At 49.3% G+C, this 17,454-nt stretch overlaps 1 protein-coding gene across 1 annotated transcript in view; it reads left to right on the top strand.

The window, feature by feature from the left end:
* Window positions 1-426: 426 nt before the first annotated feature.
* Window positions 427-17,454, top strand: part of ncs1a (neuronal calcium sensor 1a) — a 30,061-nt gene continuing 13,033 nt past the window's right edge. The window contains exons 1-2 of the mRNA XM_049002947.1: window positions 427-622; window positions 4,372-5,137. Of these exons, the coding sequence (XP_048858904.1) occupies window positions 5,074-5,137 (64 nt within the window). The 5' untranslated portion in view covers window positions 427-622; window positions 4,372-5,073. The remainder of the gene's footprint in view (window positions 623-4,371; window positions 5,138-17,454) is intronic.

The raw sequence follows: 17,454 nt of genomic DNA, 5'->3' as shown, positions 1-17,454 counted from the left end.
TAAGATTATAATTGTATCCTAATTTTTCGATATATTTCACCAGCTGAATTTGGGAAGTAACCATTAACATCTAGGTTTACTCAGTTTACCGCAGTATTGATTTCGCGGAGATATGATATTTCGACCAATTTGGCAATACGCGCGTTATTAAATAAGCGTAAATATTATTTTAAAAAATGAAACTATAAACGGTCCGAGATCTGGAAAGTTACACCATGAGCCTCACTTTCACATATGCGTGTAGTATTTCCACAACAATCTGAATAGTAAGTAACAGTCCAACACGTCGGTTTTAATCACGCGATAAACCTTATTTGTTTTTAACATGCGATTAGTCACCACATGCGAACACACGTACACGCTTCTAGCGAGGGGTCGAAGGGGTTAACGCCAGCTCTGTCCTGCGGGGGGCGCTGTGAGGGCGGCGTGTGAAGTCAGCACGACGTGCCGCCCGGGGCGTGCTGTGAGTCCGCTACTGAGGCGAGGGGAGAGGTGGCTGCGGAGCGGGAGTCGCGGCTCCACTTCCGAAAGACGAGCGGGCTGCGATCAAGGGGCTGCGACCGGGCAAACAGTCCAGCGTTTATGTCCTCCGCCCGGACGGCTTGCATCACTCTAAGCGGAGGTGAGTGAATCGGAGACACCGGTCGCTGTCTAACTAAAGTTGCTTAGTGTATAAATCCGAGTTATGCGATTAACAGACCTTATTAGTTTGCATGCGGTAAAAGAAGAATAATGTGGCGTTTCATTGCATGTCAGATTAAATCAATGAGACACTTTTGCTGCTTAATTAGCCGGTAGGTGAAGCGCAGATGCTGAGTTGCACACACAGGTCCGGACCGGCGTTACGTTCTGCTACGGCGGGTATGGCATTGTTGTCAGTGTGCCACACGTTAACCATGCGTATTAGTTCACCGAGACCTTTCCGAAGCGAGTGGTCGCCAGCACGTCTGGGACTCGGAACAAGCAGCTCTAACAAAGCCCATACCTGCGATCGGGCCGCTGCCGGGTCGAACCGAGCCGGCGGGACTGCGACCGACCCCGAGCACGACCCGTGTCTGCGTGGCGGCGCCGCCTGTCCCGGTTTGTCTGACGCAGTTCGCCGCTCCGGCTCCGGGCTGCTAGTTTTGCTTATTCACAAAGTGGAATTTGCACACAAATGGAAAAAAAAAATCTAACGTGACTTTGAAGTTTGAAGTTTTGACATGCAACCGGAAATCTTGTCTATCTTGAAAAGTCAATATAACATGATATCAAAGATCCCGCACATGCGTTTTACTCCAGAAATATAGCCGTAAATAGAGGCGCCCGTATGAAGCCGAAGCGGTCTGTCACCCGGTGATCCGGCTGCCCGGCGATGCGCAGCCTGTCTGCTCCCTCCCGCTGCACCCCGCTCATGGGCTTTTTACGAGGTGGGCGAAGCAAATCGCTCTTTCCCCCCATTGCCGAGTGTCATTAAATGATCGAGGGCTGGAAAATACCACACGCAGTTCGATTCGCAACTGGACCTTTGGGGAATCGCGTCCTTTGCTTAAAAGATCACTTTTGTTTATCAGCCACGCCTCCAGAATATAATAATAATAACAATAATAATAATAATAACAATAATAATAATAATAATAACAATAATAATAATAATAACAACAACAACAACAATAATAATAATAATAATAATAATAATAGTTATTATTATTGGTTTTGCTGTTGTTATTATTTATTATTATGTATTGTTATTATTAATGAACCCCGGGATATGCAGTGCATATTCGAAGATCCTGGGGCCATATCATATTTTAACTCCGTAGGACTGGCACCGTTGAGTATTGTATAATGATTACTGAAACACATTCCCAAATCAAACCTGTATAATCAGCCTCTGCACCCAAACTTGTTTCCTGTATTCGAGGTACAACCAGACCTCGTTAAATTTAATTAAATGTAGGCCTATTTAAACTGTTCTGGCAGCACTCGGACCATTCAGCACTGCCAGCTGAGTTATTTAGAATCTTATATTTAACGATGATGCTTTCTTACACTTCTGACATACATGCAGAAATGAAACTGGAGTTTCTCTGACGAGGTACCAACCACCATCACATGTGTCTGAAATTAGGGTTTAAAGCTCTTACCGTTGCGGTAACCTTGATTGATTTTACAGCTTCCCCAACTGCTCGAAGCATACTAAGTTAGACATTGGCTTATTGAGATGTCTGTCTTGGCCTCCTAATCTAAATGTATAATCCAGCTGGTCTCTAGATCCAGGAATAGAATATAGTGTCGACTTTTAGAGAACGTCCCTTTGAGCTGAAACCCCATCTAGCCGTCGGCTGCTGGATTTATGTGTAAATTCACTCTGGGTGAATTTTGGGGACTGATGCACATAAAACAATCGGTGTTGTACACAGATTTCTGATGATCCGTCCCGGCCAGTGTAGACTGATCGGTCCTGGCAGATTCCCCGCTCTGCCGAGTCTGTGGGCTCACCTCATTTCCGTGAGTCTGGGAGGCGCTGCCCCCCCACCCTCCCCAGACAGGAGCATCTCGTCTCTAATGAGCTTGCGGGGGCTGATCTCGCAGCCGCCATCTCCTGCTGTCTGCCCCCCCCCCACCACTGGCCCACAACGTCTCACAGCAAACCGGTTTCAGCCTGCCGCATTTAAGACTGGGTTCTCTCGCCACCCTTGGGAAGTGGGAGCTGACAGGTGAGGGCCCCGGTCAACGATGATCTCGTCGGCCTGTTTTGAAACCGTAATTGCCTTTGGGGGGGAGGGGAAGAGAGGTCATTTGTAGGTTAACAGGGAAGTGTGTGGGTGGTGAGGTCAGTGGCAGCGTTATGTGTCATCATGGAGAAGACTTTTATTTTGGAAATGAGCTGCCCTTCCTCAAGGGGGTGCTGTAAGAGGTCCTGGACACATATGGTCACCCATTGAATGAGAGCAGTGACATACGATGTGGTTGCCCATATTGGGGTCACCCTGGAGTTGCCTCCAGTATAGCAGCAGCTGTTTATTTGAGCAGTTGTCCCAGAAGGCCACTTTGGACAGATGGCATGTCCTCTGGGCCGTGTGGGTCAGAACATGGGCACTGCACACTCGACCCCTGGAGGTGTCAGGGGGTGGTTTAGATCTCCGAGCTGCAGTCCTGCCCTAGAAAATGGGCCGCTTCGTTTAAGAAGTCCTGAGTCACTTAAAGATGGAAGCGTGGGCTCGGCTGAAGCTGGAGGCCCAGTGGGCCGGGACGCCCCCAAATGAGTTTTTTTCCATGATCTTCTGCTGTCCTCCATAACTGGACAAGAGGATCCCATACCAAGGGAATCGCATTTTAAAATATGTAATGATATATATTAAATGAAGTTGTAATGATGTTGTAATGCATCAACACAGCCATGTAAAGCGCCTTGGGGCGACTCTGTTGTGAAAGGCGCTATATAAAAATAAATTGAATTGAATATTCTTGCTCATTCCTGTGTTCTGGGGAAATTGTTATTCCACGATTTCTTTTCATTACCGATTATAATCCACCAAGATAATATTTAAATAAGCTTTCAGTTATAAATCTGAGCATTTTCTTTTTGTAATAATAGGTTAGAAATCCTCTTTGGTATTCTGTCCGTATACAGAGTTACAGCGACCATACTTGCTGTTAATGAAATAAATCGTTGCTGCTATTTTTTTCTGGAAGGTTCCATAAGGAATGTGTGTCTTTGGTTTTGACGTCAATGGATTTGGACAACAGTGAGTGTAAAATTATAAATGATGGGATAAACACAGTGGGTTAGTTGTGGTAATAATAGGGATATCAGAGGATTTGTTTTTACCTAACAATTAAATTTTTTTTCTGTAAGACAGTAGAACACTTGCTTGTTCTCTGGGAGCTCCAAGCCAGCTGGGAGATTTAATCCCTACATGGGGTCTTGTGGCCGAGAAAAATAAATATTGATTATTCGTTTAAAAAAAAAAAAAAAAAAAACATTAAAAAACAGCACCATTAAATGGCGGCGATAATTAAAATGGAAAATGCTGAATGGCAGCGCACATGCTAGCTAGCACGTCATCTCACACCGCCACCTCAGACAGCATGTCACTCCTCTCCTGTCTCTGCTCCATGTTTGTTTGCCTTAATGAAACATTGTTTAACATTCAGTCAAACAAAACTGTGGACAGCCGGTGCAAACAAATGCCATTGCAGTGCCGGAAGCAGTGAGGGAAATGAGGGTTTAAGCTCAGTACCCTGGGACACACTATTTAAAAACCTACCCAGACGAACCAGTGTCACCCCCCCCCACCCCCTTCTGTAGCCCAGGTAAGCATCCTGGGGTCGAGTCCCAGCGATCAGCTGTGTCGGTCGTAACCTCACCTCCGTTTGTTTTCACAGTGGTGGCCGTGCTGTAAAATATACGGGGGACCTGGACTTGTATAGGAACACGGGAGGCCAAAGGGGAACTCACCAGGAAGACCGGGAGCGAGGCCCCCCTTCGGGGCAGACTTCGGAGAGCCCCCTGGCTGCGCTTCATGCCTGTGACTGATGGCTCCGCCCCCCTGTGCCCCTCTCCCCCAGTCTTCCGCAAAAGCCTGACGTCATTGACTGGTCAGGCCGGCTGATTTTCGGCCCTTACGGGGGATTTACTGAGAAGGCGAAACTCAAACACTGAAAGCACCCCCTCCCCCCCCCCCCCCCCCCATCCGGAGGAGGGAGGACCGCTTGGGATCTTCCTCACCACTGGGGCTTTTCCGTTTACGGTGGCGGATACCAGCTGAGTGGAGGAGCAGGTGTTGCAGAAGACAGGCCAGATCCTAGAAAAGCTGAGCTCCGGTGCCGGGCTCAGCCCCTCAGCACATCTAATCTGGGCCTCTGAACACATTTTGGTTAAGGACCACCCAGAGCCGGGGGGGGGGGGGGGGGGCGCTGAGGAGAGCATTGCTGCAGCACCGACTCCTGTGACCAACCAGCAGGGCGGCGAAGTGGGGAGCTCTCTGGCTTCCTGGCACTGAAAGGCTGGGGCCGGATCAAAGTCCAGTGTGCTGAGCAGTGGTGTCTGGAGCTACCCCGGGAAGGGGGGGGGGGCACTCCGTCACCATGGGGAAATCCAACAGCAAGCTGAAGCCTGAGGTTGTGGAGGAGCTGACCAGGAAAACGTACTGTGAGTATCCAGCCCATCTCTCAATCTCCTCCCCTCTCGATCCCTCTCTTTCCTTCTCTCTCTCACTCCCTCTCTGTCTCTCACCCCCCCCCCCCTCATTTTCTGTTGTTCTCCCTCCTCTTTGGTACACAGTTTACAAACATGCAGTAGGTGGGACTCCACCCACTTTGACCTAATAGGAACCATGCGACCTAATGAATGAGAAGTGGGTTACAGCAATCTGATTGGCAGCAGGTTGATCCCGCCCACCTTGGGCTTGCTTTGTCTGTATGGAACGGGGGGGGCTACGTGGGTTTTGTGCAGATCTTGATTTATTGCTGACTTCTGTTTACGATCTGGGGTTGTTTTTGGATCGCTATGATGTCATCTTGCTTATTCTAGACCGGGTGCCACATTTAAAGCGAAATTAAAATGACTAATAAAACATCAAGAAAAAGTTTAAACAAAACACTTGTGTTTTCTGTTCCTCCCAGACATGAATGGCTGCCGTTTTTACGGTACTTAACGCGTCGCGTGTCATTTGATTCGTTGACCATTTCCCGCCTGGCCAGAGAGAAGCTGCCATTACACCACACAGATTACTGTTTGTCTAAAGTGTCACTGCGCCCGTTTCCCAAGAACTCAATTACGTTACCGCCAGTGGCGGACATGGTATCCATGGCGACAGCGGTGTTTAAGAAGGCCTCTGATTGGGCGTGACTGAAAGGTCTCACCCCGTGGTTTCCTGCTGAAGGACGGCCGTGCTGCTTTGGCGCGGTCGCGGCGTCTTGGGTGTCCCAGTGATCCTCTCGCTGTGTGGGGGGAAAAGAAAACGTGAGGCTGCCCCCTGCAGGTCGGCGGTGTGTGGTGCATTCTAGACCGAGCGTGGGTGAGCCCATGGTTATTGATCCACCTGGAATCGTAGCTGTTCAACTGCGCTTGTTATTTGAAGAATGTGCTGCCTTCATCTTGGTAAATTAGTGGCTGATTATAAGTTGGATTTGAATTCTGCCTGCCCTTTACTCCCCCCCCCCCAATATGGCAGGGGGAGTAAAATTAAAATAATCGGATGTGCAGCTGCTGGCTGCGGATGTGGGTGTGTGGCTCACGCATGCGGATTCACCGTAGATGATTAGGCGGAGCCTGCAAGGAGCCTAATCTGCATGTTTAAAATCAGGCCACAGGATTAGCTGGCCTCATGAATATGCAGATTAGCCGGCCTGCAGATGAGATCGGTAATCAGGCCTCCCGTTACTCGAGAGAATGCTAAAGCGGCCGCTATATGGGGGGCCCTCCCAGTGTGGAGAAAGTCTGCTAACATCGCACAATGGTAGCCTACCCAGCATTGCCCAGATGGGGTATGTGTGTGTGTGTGTGTGTGTGTGTGTGTGTGTGTGTGTGTGTGTCTGTCTGTCTGTGTGTACCTGAATCCTGACTTGTATACTTTTTTTGCAAATATTGTTTTTTTTGCTTAACACTCTTGCAGAGCTTGCCGACTTGCTAGCTAACAGTTAAGGACGTGGCGGTTTTCCCTCCTAGAGTCAGAAGGCTTTTGCTGTTGTACCGTTGAAGAACATGGTTGGGAAACTTTTTAGTCAATCGATGGACTTTAGGAAGGTTGGCAAAGCATCAAATACTAGTTAGGCAGTGAGAGCTGGCTGCAGTGAGAGCTGGCTGCAGTGAGAGCTGGCTGCAGTGAGAGCAGTAATCAGCAGTCGGGAGCAGTTATGGGACACCGTCTGTTTTTCCCTGGGGGAGGGGGAGGCGGCTGGCATCTGCCCGCAGGGTGGGGTTGATTGGCTTGTGTCAGGGGTGGCCGGCTGTCAAATGCATTAGGAAGCCAGTCTCCTTGCTTTTGCTCTGTGACTAAATGCCATGAATCCTTTGTGCTGTGCTCACCCACCCTGACTGCTCAGGACGGTCTCCTCACTCAGTGTCAGCCCCCCCCAACGCCACCCCCCCCCCATCATGACTCTGCAAATCTGCTGTGCTCTGTCTCACCCATCATGACTGCTCATGTAGGCCTCCTCTCTCACCAACCCCCCCCAATCACTTTCCAGTCCCCCTCCTGTTATATTTCCTTTCCCTACCCCCCTACCTCATTATTCCATACTCCAGCTTGATGTCTGACGTACTGTATCGGCCAGTCAGCACTCTTGAGGGTGGAGGCTCCACCCACCCCCCTCACCCCCTCCCCAAAGCTACTTCTTGAATTTATAAAACTAAGCTTCTGTGATTGTCTAAGCAGCAGCTAATGATGATGATGATGAAGAGAACCTGACACCCCCCCCCCCCCCCCCCCCGAGGTGACACCTGTCTTCTGAAGCTCTCCGTTGTCAGGCTGACACTTTTTTGGTGGCAGGTTTATATCGTTACCATTCAGGGGTGGTGTGTCTCTCAGCAGGTTACGAAACTGTGCCCACAATCAGAAGGTTGTTGGTTCAAACCTCAGGGTCGGCAGAGTGATGTCACTGTTGGGCCCTTAAGCTGGGCCCTAACTAAACCAAATGCGTATAACTCAGAGTACACAGTTTATTTGAAGTCTGATCGTTGCAGCCTCCCGCGATTGACTCGATTGGGCCAGGAGCTGATCCAAGGCTAAGCCATGCAGACTGCTCAGCGTAAACATTAAACAGCCCTGTGGTCTGCGGCCAGCGCTCTTCTTCTGCTCTTCTACTCTCCCGCATTCGGCCACTCGACCGCATGTGACTCTCTCCTGCATCATTAATCTCCCGAAACAACTGCCTGTGAAAATGGACCACCTCTTTGCACCCCAGCACGATGTCTCTTTATTGGAAAGGGGGGGTCGGGGGGCAAATTAGTGGAGGGGAACAGCGAAGAGCTGTGCCTTTTTCAATTAATCCGCTAAATGGAGTGTGAAATGTAGTGGAGCAAACCGCTTCACCCAAATGTCAAGCACATTTTTTAAAGAGACCGGAAATTCACTCGTTCGCTTGTCACTGTTACTACTTAGTTGTCAAACGAATTGTTCCTGACCTGCGTCAGATATTATTAAACCAAAACTGCATTTTTAGCATCTTTCTTTGCCCGATTTGAACTATTTGGATGCTATATTGACATTATACTAATACACATAAAGCACTAAAAATATTATTTGAAAAATGGTTTCTGTACTCCCTCTATATCTATACTCCTGCAATACTCCCTCTATATCTATACTCCTGCAATACTCCCTCTATATCTATACTCCTGCAATACTCCCTCTATATCTATACTCCTGCAATACTCCCTCTATATCTGAACTCCATCTATACTCCCTCTGTATCTATACTCCTATACTCCCTGCTTAAACAAAAACCTTTTGCTCTTTAAGAGACACAGATTGCTGTTTACTATATGCTACATATCACCTCATATTATTATTTGGCTTTTTTCTCTCACATGGGTAGTTATGCTGTTAACAGTGTGTTACCTCTTATCTCTAGTCCCCCCAGGGGTTCTGGAACCAAATGCATAACTGCTGCAGTTTTACTGTGGGCTGAAATGATGGGATATTAAGAATATTATATCAAATATGTTTGACCGACCCTTTACATCAAATGCCCACTTGAAAATAATTACTTACTACGAAGTGTCGACGGTTAATGAAGTTTTTACAATGTAGCAGTTTGTGGAAATGTAAATTATCTGACCACTGAAGTTGGTTTATTACTCTAGAAATTGATATATATTGTATATCTATTATTACATTAGTCATGTTAATGTTTTCTATTAGTCATATTTTAATCCTGAAACCCAGGCCTGCTGTTAATCCGTTTAGCTCTGCAGGGGAATGGCACTGGATAATCAGTTAGTCATTTCCCCTTAAACTCAGACCTGAGCGCCGCATCAACATGAGGTTGACCATCCGCTAGTTTTATAAATGCAGGAGTAAAGTCCGCTGGTTGGGGTCGGGGGGTAGGTTTCTGTTCACACACTCTGCAGACTGACTGCCATTAAGTGGTGGTGTACACTCCACGGACCAGGCCCCCGAAGATCCAAAAGAAAGGAGAACGAGCCGATTCTTTTTCTGTCCGGAAAATGGGCCATTCAAGCCCCGGAGTATTAAGTGAAGGATAATGGAGGAGGACAGCCCCCCCCCCACCTCCACCCCCGGCTCTTCCTGTCTGTCGTGGTCTGCATGTAAGGGCCCTCATGTCTGTACACATCAGTGCCAGCGTGTCACCAGGGTGACCCACGCTGCGAGATGAGACCGGACCGGACGAGTCTGTCCGGCCTGCCCCCCGCTTGGTCAGCGCCTTGCTCCAAACCAGAGCGTGCCAAAGACCCAATTACCCTCCACCCCACGGAAGAAGCAGGACGACCCCTCTCTCTCTTGGATGGGATGCGTCCCAAACCCATTTTTAGCGTATTTCATTAATGCCATTGATGTCACTGGGTCTGTGTCACAGTCGGGTCACGGCAGTGAAGGAATAGTCACTAGATGAGAGGAGAGTGTGTTTTAATGGCTGCTTTCATTGGTCGTTATTAGGACGCTTTGGCAGGCCTCTCATCGGCGCAAGCCTATGACTGGGCGGGGGGCACTGCAAGCTCCGCCTTTGGCTGAGATAATTATCTACACGTCAATACGCCCATTAAGTTTATTTCAGAGATGCACAATTTATCGGGTTACATACTGGTATCAGCTAATGTGCGTTAAAAAGCAAGATAGCAACAGTGGTGCAATGTGTGAATCTTAGTCAGTATTGCTGGCCAATATTCATACTTTAGTCAATATTCAACGTTAGCAGCCCCAGAGCTAAAGACGGAATAACTAAAATAACAGAGATGATTCATTGGATGAACAACCATTTTCCGAGTTCGCAGTTCATTTGCCACTTAGCCTCGCTACAGTCTCCCAATTCAGTGCTGCTTCACAGGATCTTAATGAGTACGTCACCAGCATCAGTCTCACTACAGCTTTGTGGAGCTGAGGGTTTAGCTGGTTATTGGTAATATTTGAAATATGTGAGTTATTGGTGTTGGGCAAGATTTTCTCATTGGTACTCCACTAAATATAATAATTATTGCATGTTATTTTTTTTAAAATTTGTATCTGTATTATTTCTCAACACTAAGCTTCCTTTCGGTCCCATCCCCTTGGCCCAGGCTTGTTTATTCCTCAACACTAGGCTTCCTTTCGGTCCCATCCCCTCGGCCCAGGCTTGATTATTCCTCAACACTAAGCTTCCTTTCGGTCCCATCCCCTCGGCCCAGGCTTGATTATTCCTCAACACTAGGCTTCCTTTCGGTCCCATCCCCTCGGCCCAGGCTTGATTATTCCTCAACACTAAGCTTCCTTTCGGTCCCATCCCCTTGGCCCAGGCTTGTTTATTCCTCAACACTAGGCTTCCTTTCGGTCCCATCCCCTCGGCCCAGGCTTGATTATTCCTCAACACTAAGCTTCCTTTCGGTCCCATCCCCTCGGCCCAGGCTTGATTATTCCTCAACACTAGGCTTCCTTTCGGTCCCATCCCCTCGGCCCAGGCTTGATTATTCCTCAACACTAAGCTTCCTTTCGGTCCCATCCCCTTGGCCCAGGCTTGATTATTCCTCAACACTAGGCTTCATTTCGGTCCCATCCCCTTGGCCCAGGCTTGATTATTCCTCAACACTAGGCTTCCTTTCGGTCCCATCCCCTCGGCCCAGGCTTGATTATTCCTCAACACTAAGCTTCCTTTTGGTCCCATCCCCTCGGCCCAGGCTTGATTATTCCTCAACACTAAGCTTCCTTTCGGTCCCATCTCCTCGGCCCAGGCTTGATTATTCCTCAACACTAAGCTTCCTTTCGGTCCCATCCCCTTGGCCCAGGCTTGATTATTCCTCAACACTAGGCTTCATTTCGGTCCCATCCCCTTGGCCCAGGCTTGATTATTCCTCAACACTAAGCTTCCTTTCGGTCCCATCCCCTCGGCCCAGGCTTGATTATTCCTCAACACTAAGCTTCCTTTCGGTCCCATCCCCTTGGCCCAGGCTTGATTATTCCTCAACACTAGGCTTCATTTCGGTCCCATCCCCTTGGCCCAGGCTTGATTATTCCTCAACACTAAGCTTCCTTTCGGTCCCATCCCCTTGGCCCACGCTTGATTATTCCTCAACACTAGGCTTCATTTCGGTCCCATCCCCTTGGCCCAGGCTTGATTATTCCTCAACACTAGGCTTCCTTTCGGTCCCATCCCCTCGGCCCACGCTTGTTTATTCCTCAACACTAAGCTTCCTTTTGGTCCCATCCCCTTGGCCCACGCTTGATTATTCCTCAACACTAAGCTTCCTTTCGGTCCCATCCCCTTGGCCCAGGCTTGTTTATTCCTCAACACTAAGCTTCCTTTCGGTCCCATCCCCTCGGCCCACGCTTGTTTATTCCTCAACACTAAGCTTCCTTTTGGTCCCATCCCCTTGGCCCAGGCTTGATTATTCCTCAACACTAAGCTTCCTTTCGGTCCCATCCCCTCGGCCCACGCTTGTTTATTCCTCAACACTAGGCTTCCTTTCGGTCCCATCCCCTTGGCCCACGCTTGATTATTCCTCAACACTAAGCTTCCTTTCGGTCCCATCCCCTCGGCCCACGCTTGTTTATTCCTCAACACTAGGCTTCCTTTCGGTCCCATCCCCTTGGCCTACGCTTGTTTATTCCTCAACACTAGGCTTCCTTTCGGTCCCATCCCCTTGGCCCACGCTTGATTATTCCTCAACACTAGGCTTCCTTTCGGTCCCATCCCCTTGGCCCAGGCTTGTTTATTCCTCAACACTAAGCTTCCTTTCGGTCCCATCCCCTCGGCCCAGGCTTGATTATTCCTCAACACTAAGCTTCCTTTCGGTCCCATCCCCTTGGCCCAGGCTTGTTTATTCCTCAACACTAAGCTTCCTTTCGGTCCCATCCCCTTGGCCCACGCTTGATTATTCCTCAACACTAGGCTTCCTTTCGGTCCCATCCCCTTGGCCCAGGCTTGTTTATTCCTCAACACTAAGCTTCCTTTCGGTCCCATCCCCTTGGCCCACGCTTGTTTATTCCTCAACACTAAGCTTCCTTTCGGTCCCATCCCCTTGGCCCACGCTTGTTTATTCCTCAACATTAGGCTTCCTTTCGGTCCCATCCCCTCGGCCCACGCTTGTTTATTCCTCAACACTAGGCTTCCTTTCGGTCCCATCCCCTTGGCCCACGCTTGTTTATTCCTCAACATTAGGCTTCCTTTCGGTCCCATCCCCTCTGCCCACGCTTGTTTATTCCTCAACACTAAGCTTCCTTTCGGTCCCATCCCCTCGGCCCACGCTTGATTATTCCTCAACACTAAGCTTCCTTTTGGTCCCATCCCCTCGGCCCAGGCTTGTTTATTCCTCAACACTAGGCTTCCTTTCGGTCCCATCCCTCGGCCCACGCTTGTTTATTCCTCAACACTAGGCTTCCTTTCGGTCCCATCCCCTCGGCCCACGCTTGATTATTCCTCAACACTAACCTTCCTTTCCGTCCCATCCCCTCGGCCCACGCTTGTTTATTCCTCAACACTAGGCTTCCTTTCGGTCCCATCCCTTGGCCCAGGCTTGTTTATTCCTCAACACTAGGCTTCCTTTTGGTCCCATCCCCTCGGCCCACGCTTGTTTATTCCTCAACACTAGGCTTCCTTTCGGTCCCATCCCCTTGGCCCACGCTTGATTATTCCTCAACACTAGGCTTCCTTTCGGTCCCATCCCCTCGGCCCACGCTTGATTATTCCTCAACACTAGGCTTCCTTTCGGTCCCATCCCCTTGGCCCAGGCTTGATTATTCCTCAACACTAGGCTTCCTTTTGGTCCCATCCCCTCGGCCCAGGCTTGATTATTCCTCAACACTAGGCTTCCTTTCGGTCCCATCTCCTCGGCCCACGCTTGATTATTCCTCAACACTAAGCTTCCTTTCGGTCCCATGTCCTCGGCCCACGCTTGTTTTTTCCTCAACACTAGGCTTCCTTTCGGTCCCATCCCCTCGGCCCACGCTTGATTATTCCTCAACACTAGGCTTCCTTTCGGTCCCATCCCCTTGGCCCACGCTTGATTATTCCTCAACACTAAGCTTCCTTTCGGTCCCATCCCTTGGCCCAGGCTTGTTTATTCCTCAACACTAAGCTTCCTTTCGGTCCCATCCCCTTGGCCCACGCTTGTTTTTTCCTCAACACTAGGCTTCCTTTCGGTCCCATCCCCTCGGCCCACGCTTGATTATTCCTCAACACTAGGCTTCCTTTCGGTCCCATCCCCTTGGCCCACGCTTGATTATTCCTCAACACTAAGCTTCCTTTCGGTCCCATCCCTTGGCCCACGCTTGATTATTCCTCAACACTAAGCTTCCTTTCGGTCCCATCCCCTTGGCCCACGCTTGATTATTCCTCAACACTAGGCTTCCTTTCGGTCCCATCCCCTTGGCCCACGCTTGTTTATTCCTCAACACTAAGCTTCCTTTCGGTCCCATCCCCTTGGCCCACGCTTGATTATTCCTCAACACTAAGCTTCCTTTCGGTCCCATCCCCTTGGCCCACGCTTGATTATTCCTCAACACTAGGCTTCCTTTCGGTCCCATCCCCTTGGCCCAGGCTTGATTATTCCTCAACACTAAGCTTCCTTTCGGTCCCATCCCCTCGGCCCAGGCTTGATTATTCCTCAACACTAAGCTTCCTTTCGGTCCCATCCCCTTGGCCCAGGCTTGATTATTCCTCAACACTAGGCTTCCTTTCGGTCCCATCCCCTCGGCCCAGGCTTGTTTATTCCTCAACACTAAGCTTCCTTTTGGTCCCATCCCCTTGGCCCAGGCTTGATTATTCCTCAACACTAAGCTTCCTTTCGGTCCCATCCCCTTGGCCCAGGCTTGATTATTCCTCAACACTAGGCTTCCTTTCGGTCCCATCCCCTTGGCCCACGCTTGTTTATTCCTCAACACTAGGCTTCCTTTCGGTCCCATCCCCTCGGCCCACGCTTGTTTATTCCTCAACACTAGGCTTCCTTTCGGTCCTATCCCCTTGGCCCAGGCTTGTTTTTTCCTCAACACTAGGCTTCCTTTCGGTCCCATCCCCTCGGCCCACGCTTGATTATTCCTCAACACTAGGCTTCCTTTCGGTCCCATCCCCTTGGCCCACGCTTGATTATTCCTCAACACTAAGCTTCCTTTCGGTCCCATCCCCTTGGCCCAGGCTTGTTTATTCCTCAACACTAAGCTTCCTTTCGGTCCCATCCCCTTGGCCCACGCTTGTTTTTTCCTCAACACTAGGCTTCCTTTCGGTCCCATCCCCTCGGCCCACGCTTGATTATTCCTCAACACTAGGCTTCCTTTCGGTCCCATCCCCTTGGCCCACGCTTGATTATTCCTCAACACTAAGCTTCCTTTCGGTCCCATCCCCTTGGCCCACGCTTGATTATTCCTCAACACTAAGCTTCCTTTCGGTCCCATCCCCTTGGCCCACGCTTGATTATTCCTCAACACTAGGCTTCCTTTCGGTCCCATCCCCTTGGCCCACGCTTGTTTATTCCTCAACACTAAGCTTCCTTTCGGTCCCATCCCCTTGGCCCACGCTTGATTATTCCTCAACACTAAGCTTCCTTTCGGTCCCATCCCCTTGGCCCACGCTTGATTATTCCTCAACACTAGGCTTCCTTTCGGTCCCATCCCCTTGGCCCAGGCTTGATTATTCCTCAACACTAAGCTTCCTTTCGGTCCCATCCCCTCGGCCCAGGCTTGATTATTCCTCAACACTAAGCTTCCTTTCGGTCCCATCCCCTTGGCCCAGGCTTGATTATTCCTCAACACTAGGCTTCCTTTCGGTCCCATCCCTCGGCCCAGGCTTGTTTATTCCTCAACACTAAGCTTCCTTTTGGTCCCATCCCCTTGGCCCAGGCTTGATTATTCCTCAACACTAAGCTTCCTTTCGGTCCCATCCCCTTGGCCCAGGCTTGATTATTCCTCAACACTAGGCTTCCTTTCGGTCCCATCCCCTTGGCCCACGCTTGTTTATTCCTCAACACTAGGCTTCCTTTCGGTCCCATCCCCTCGGCCCACGCTTGTTTATTCCTCAACACTAGGCTTCCTTTCGGTCCTATCCCCTTGGCCCAGGCTTGTTTATTCCTCAACACTAGGCTTCCTTTCGGTCCCATCCCCTCGGCCCACGCTTGTTTATTCCTCAACACTAGGCTTCCTTTCGGTCCCATCCCCTTGGCCCACGCTTGTTTATTCCTCAACACTAGGCTTCCTTTCGGTCCCATCCCCTTGGCCCACGCTTGTTTATTCCTCAACACTAGGCTTCCTTTCGGTCCCATCCCCTTGGCCCAGGCTTGTTTATTCCTCAACACTAGGCTTCCTTTCGGTCCCATCCCCTCGGCCCACGCTTGTTTATTCCTCAACACTAGGCTTCCTTTCGGTCCCATCCCCTTGGCCCACGCTTGATTATTCCTCAACACTAGGCTTCATTTCGGTCCCATCCCCTTGGCCCACGCTTGATTATTCCTCAACACTAGGCTTCATTTCGGTCCCATCCCCTTGGCCCAGGCTTGATTATTCCTCAACACTAAGCTTCCTTTTGGTCCCATCCCCTCGGCCCAGGCTTGATTATTCCTCAACACTAGGCTTCCTTTCGGTCCCATCCCCTTGGCCCACGCTTGTTTTTTCCTCAACACTAGGCTTCCTTTCGGTCCCATCCCTCGGCCCACGCTTGATTATTCCTCAACACTAAGCTTCCTTTTGGTCCCATCCCCTCGGCCCAGGCTTGATTATTCCTCAACACTAGGCTTCCTTTCGGTCCCATCCCCTTGGCCCACGCTTGTTTTTTCCTCAACACTAGGCTTCCTTTCGGTCCCATCCCCTCGGCCCACGCTTGATTATTCCTCAACACTAAGCTTCCTTTTGGTCCCATCTTCTCGGCCCAGGCTTGATTATTCCTCTTCTCCATATGGTAAAGCAGCAAGTCATTTCCAGACCTCTTCCCTAAAATGCCGGTAGTTCAGTTCTGCTCCATTTAGGCCCTGTTCCCCCAGCTGACTGGTCGATGGATGAGAATCCTTTACCCAGTGAAGACAGGTGCCCCCCATATATTCTTATGAGTTATTAAAGGGTATAAAAAGGCAATGAATCAGTGGATGGGTTTTGTTTGGCCAGGCATCTTCACTCACTCCAGTCTAGGCTCTAGGTCATCAGTAGTCAATGAATTTCAATGATTCATCTCTCACTCTCTCACAAATTCTTTCATTCTCTCTCTTTCTCTCCCTCTCTTCCTTTAGGTCTCTTATCTCTCTTGCACTCTTTCTCTCTCTTTCACTCTCTCATTCTCTACCTCTTTTTTTTCTGCCTCTCTTAATCTATTGCTCTCTCACGTTCTCTCTCTCTCCCTCTTCCTCTCTCTCTCACTCACCCTTTCTCGCCCTTTTCTGTTCTCCTCTTCCTCTCGCTTTCTCTCTTACTCTTTCTCTCTTGCTCTCGGTCTCTCAGCTCTGACTTTCACACAATCCTGAGTTACTCTTATGGGGGGGGGAGGGGTTTCGGACAGCGACCTCTGGGTTATCGTGAAATGTTGGGGGTGGGATGGCTAGCTAATGTGATGGCTGCTCGTACCGCATGATGAGTGCAGAGGTGACAGCACTTAATTAGCATTTCAATGAGGCCTCAGGGCCTGCTTATCATATGATGCATGTTTAAATGGCAACTCCCATTTAAATCCCATTTATCTCCTGGGAAGTTTAAATCACCTTTTGAGGTAACAGTCCATTTATCTATGTTTACCTGTCACTAGGTTTTTCTCCTTAAGCTTCTCTGATGTCACCAGGAGTTTTGGTTGAAATAGCTCAATAGGTGAATGCCTGATTTAGTTAGAAAATGGACTGTTAAGTGATGTGTTCACTGTATCAGAACAATGTTCTTGCAACGTGGTGTCTCCATTTAAACAGCAGCCACTCTTTCTGCTTTTTCAAGCTATTGGTTCAGTAGGAAATTAGTCTCAGGTACACACACTAATAGCGCAAACTAAAACCCTGGGTTCCTTTAAATCAGAGCTAGATAAGATTTTAACAACTCTGAGCTATTAGTTAAGTTCTCCCCAAATGAGCTTGATGGGCCGAATGGCCTCGTTTGTAAATTTCGTATGTTCTTAAGCATGGTTTGTTACAAATCCTGCTGATACAGACAGTGAAGGAAATGTTGAATTATATTAGCCAGTTTGTTAATGTCACCTGTCAAATTCTGTGTCACGCGTAAGAACAGGAGTGTCAGCCTCCCTGTGAGGGACCCCCCCTCCTCCACCCCCACTCTGCAGGGGACACAGAATTTCTGGCTATGCCCCCACATGCAGGCTTTTATTTGATTAAAAAATGAATAATTGTGAGTAGCTGCC

Source organism: Brienomyrus brachyistius, chromosome 2, assembly GCF_023856365.1.
Source record: "Brienomyrus brachyistius isolate T26 chromosome 2, BBRACH_0.4, whole genome shotgun sequence".
Lineage (NCBI taxonomy): Eukaryota > Metazoa > Chordata > Actinopteri > Osteoglossiformes > Mormyridae > Brienomyrus > Brienomyrus brachyistius.
The sequence above is the reverse complement of the archived record's forward strand: the minus strand, read 5'-3'. Positions and strand labels throughout refer to the sequence as shown.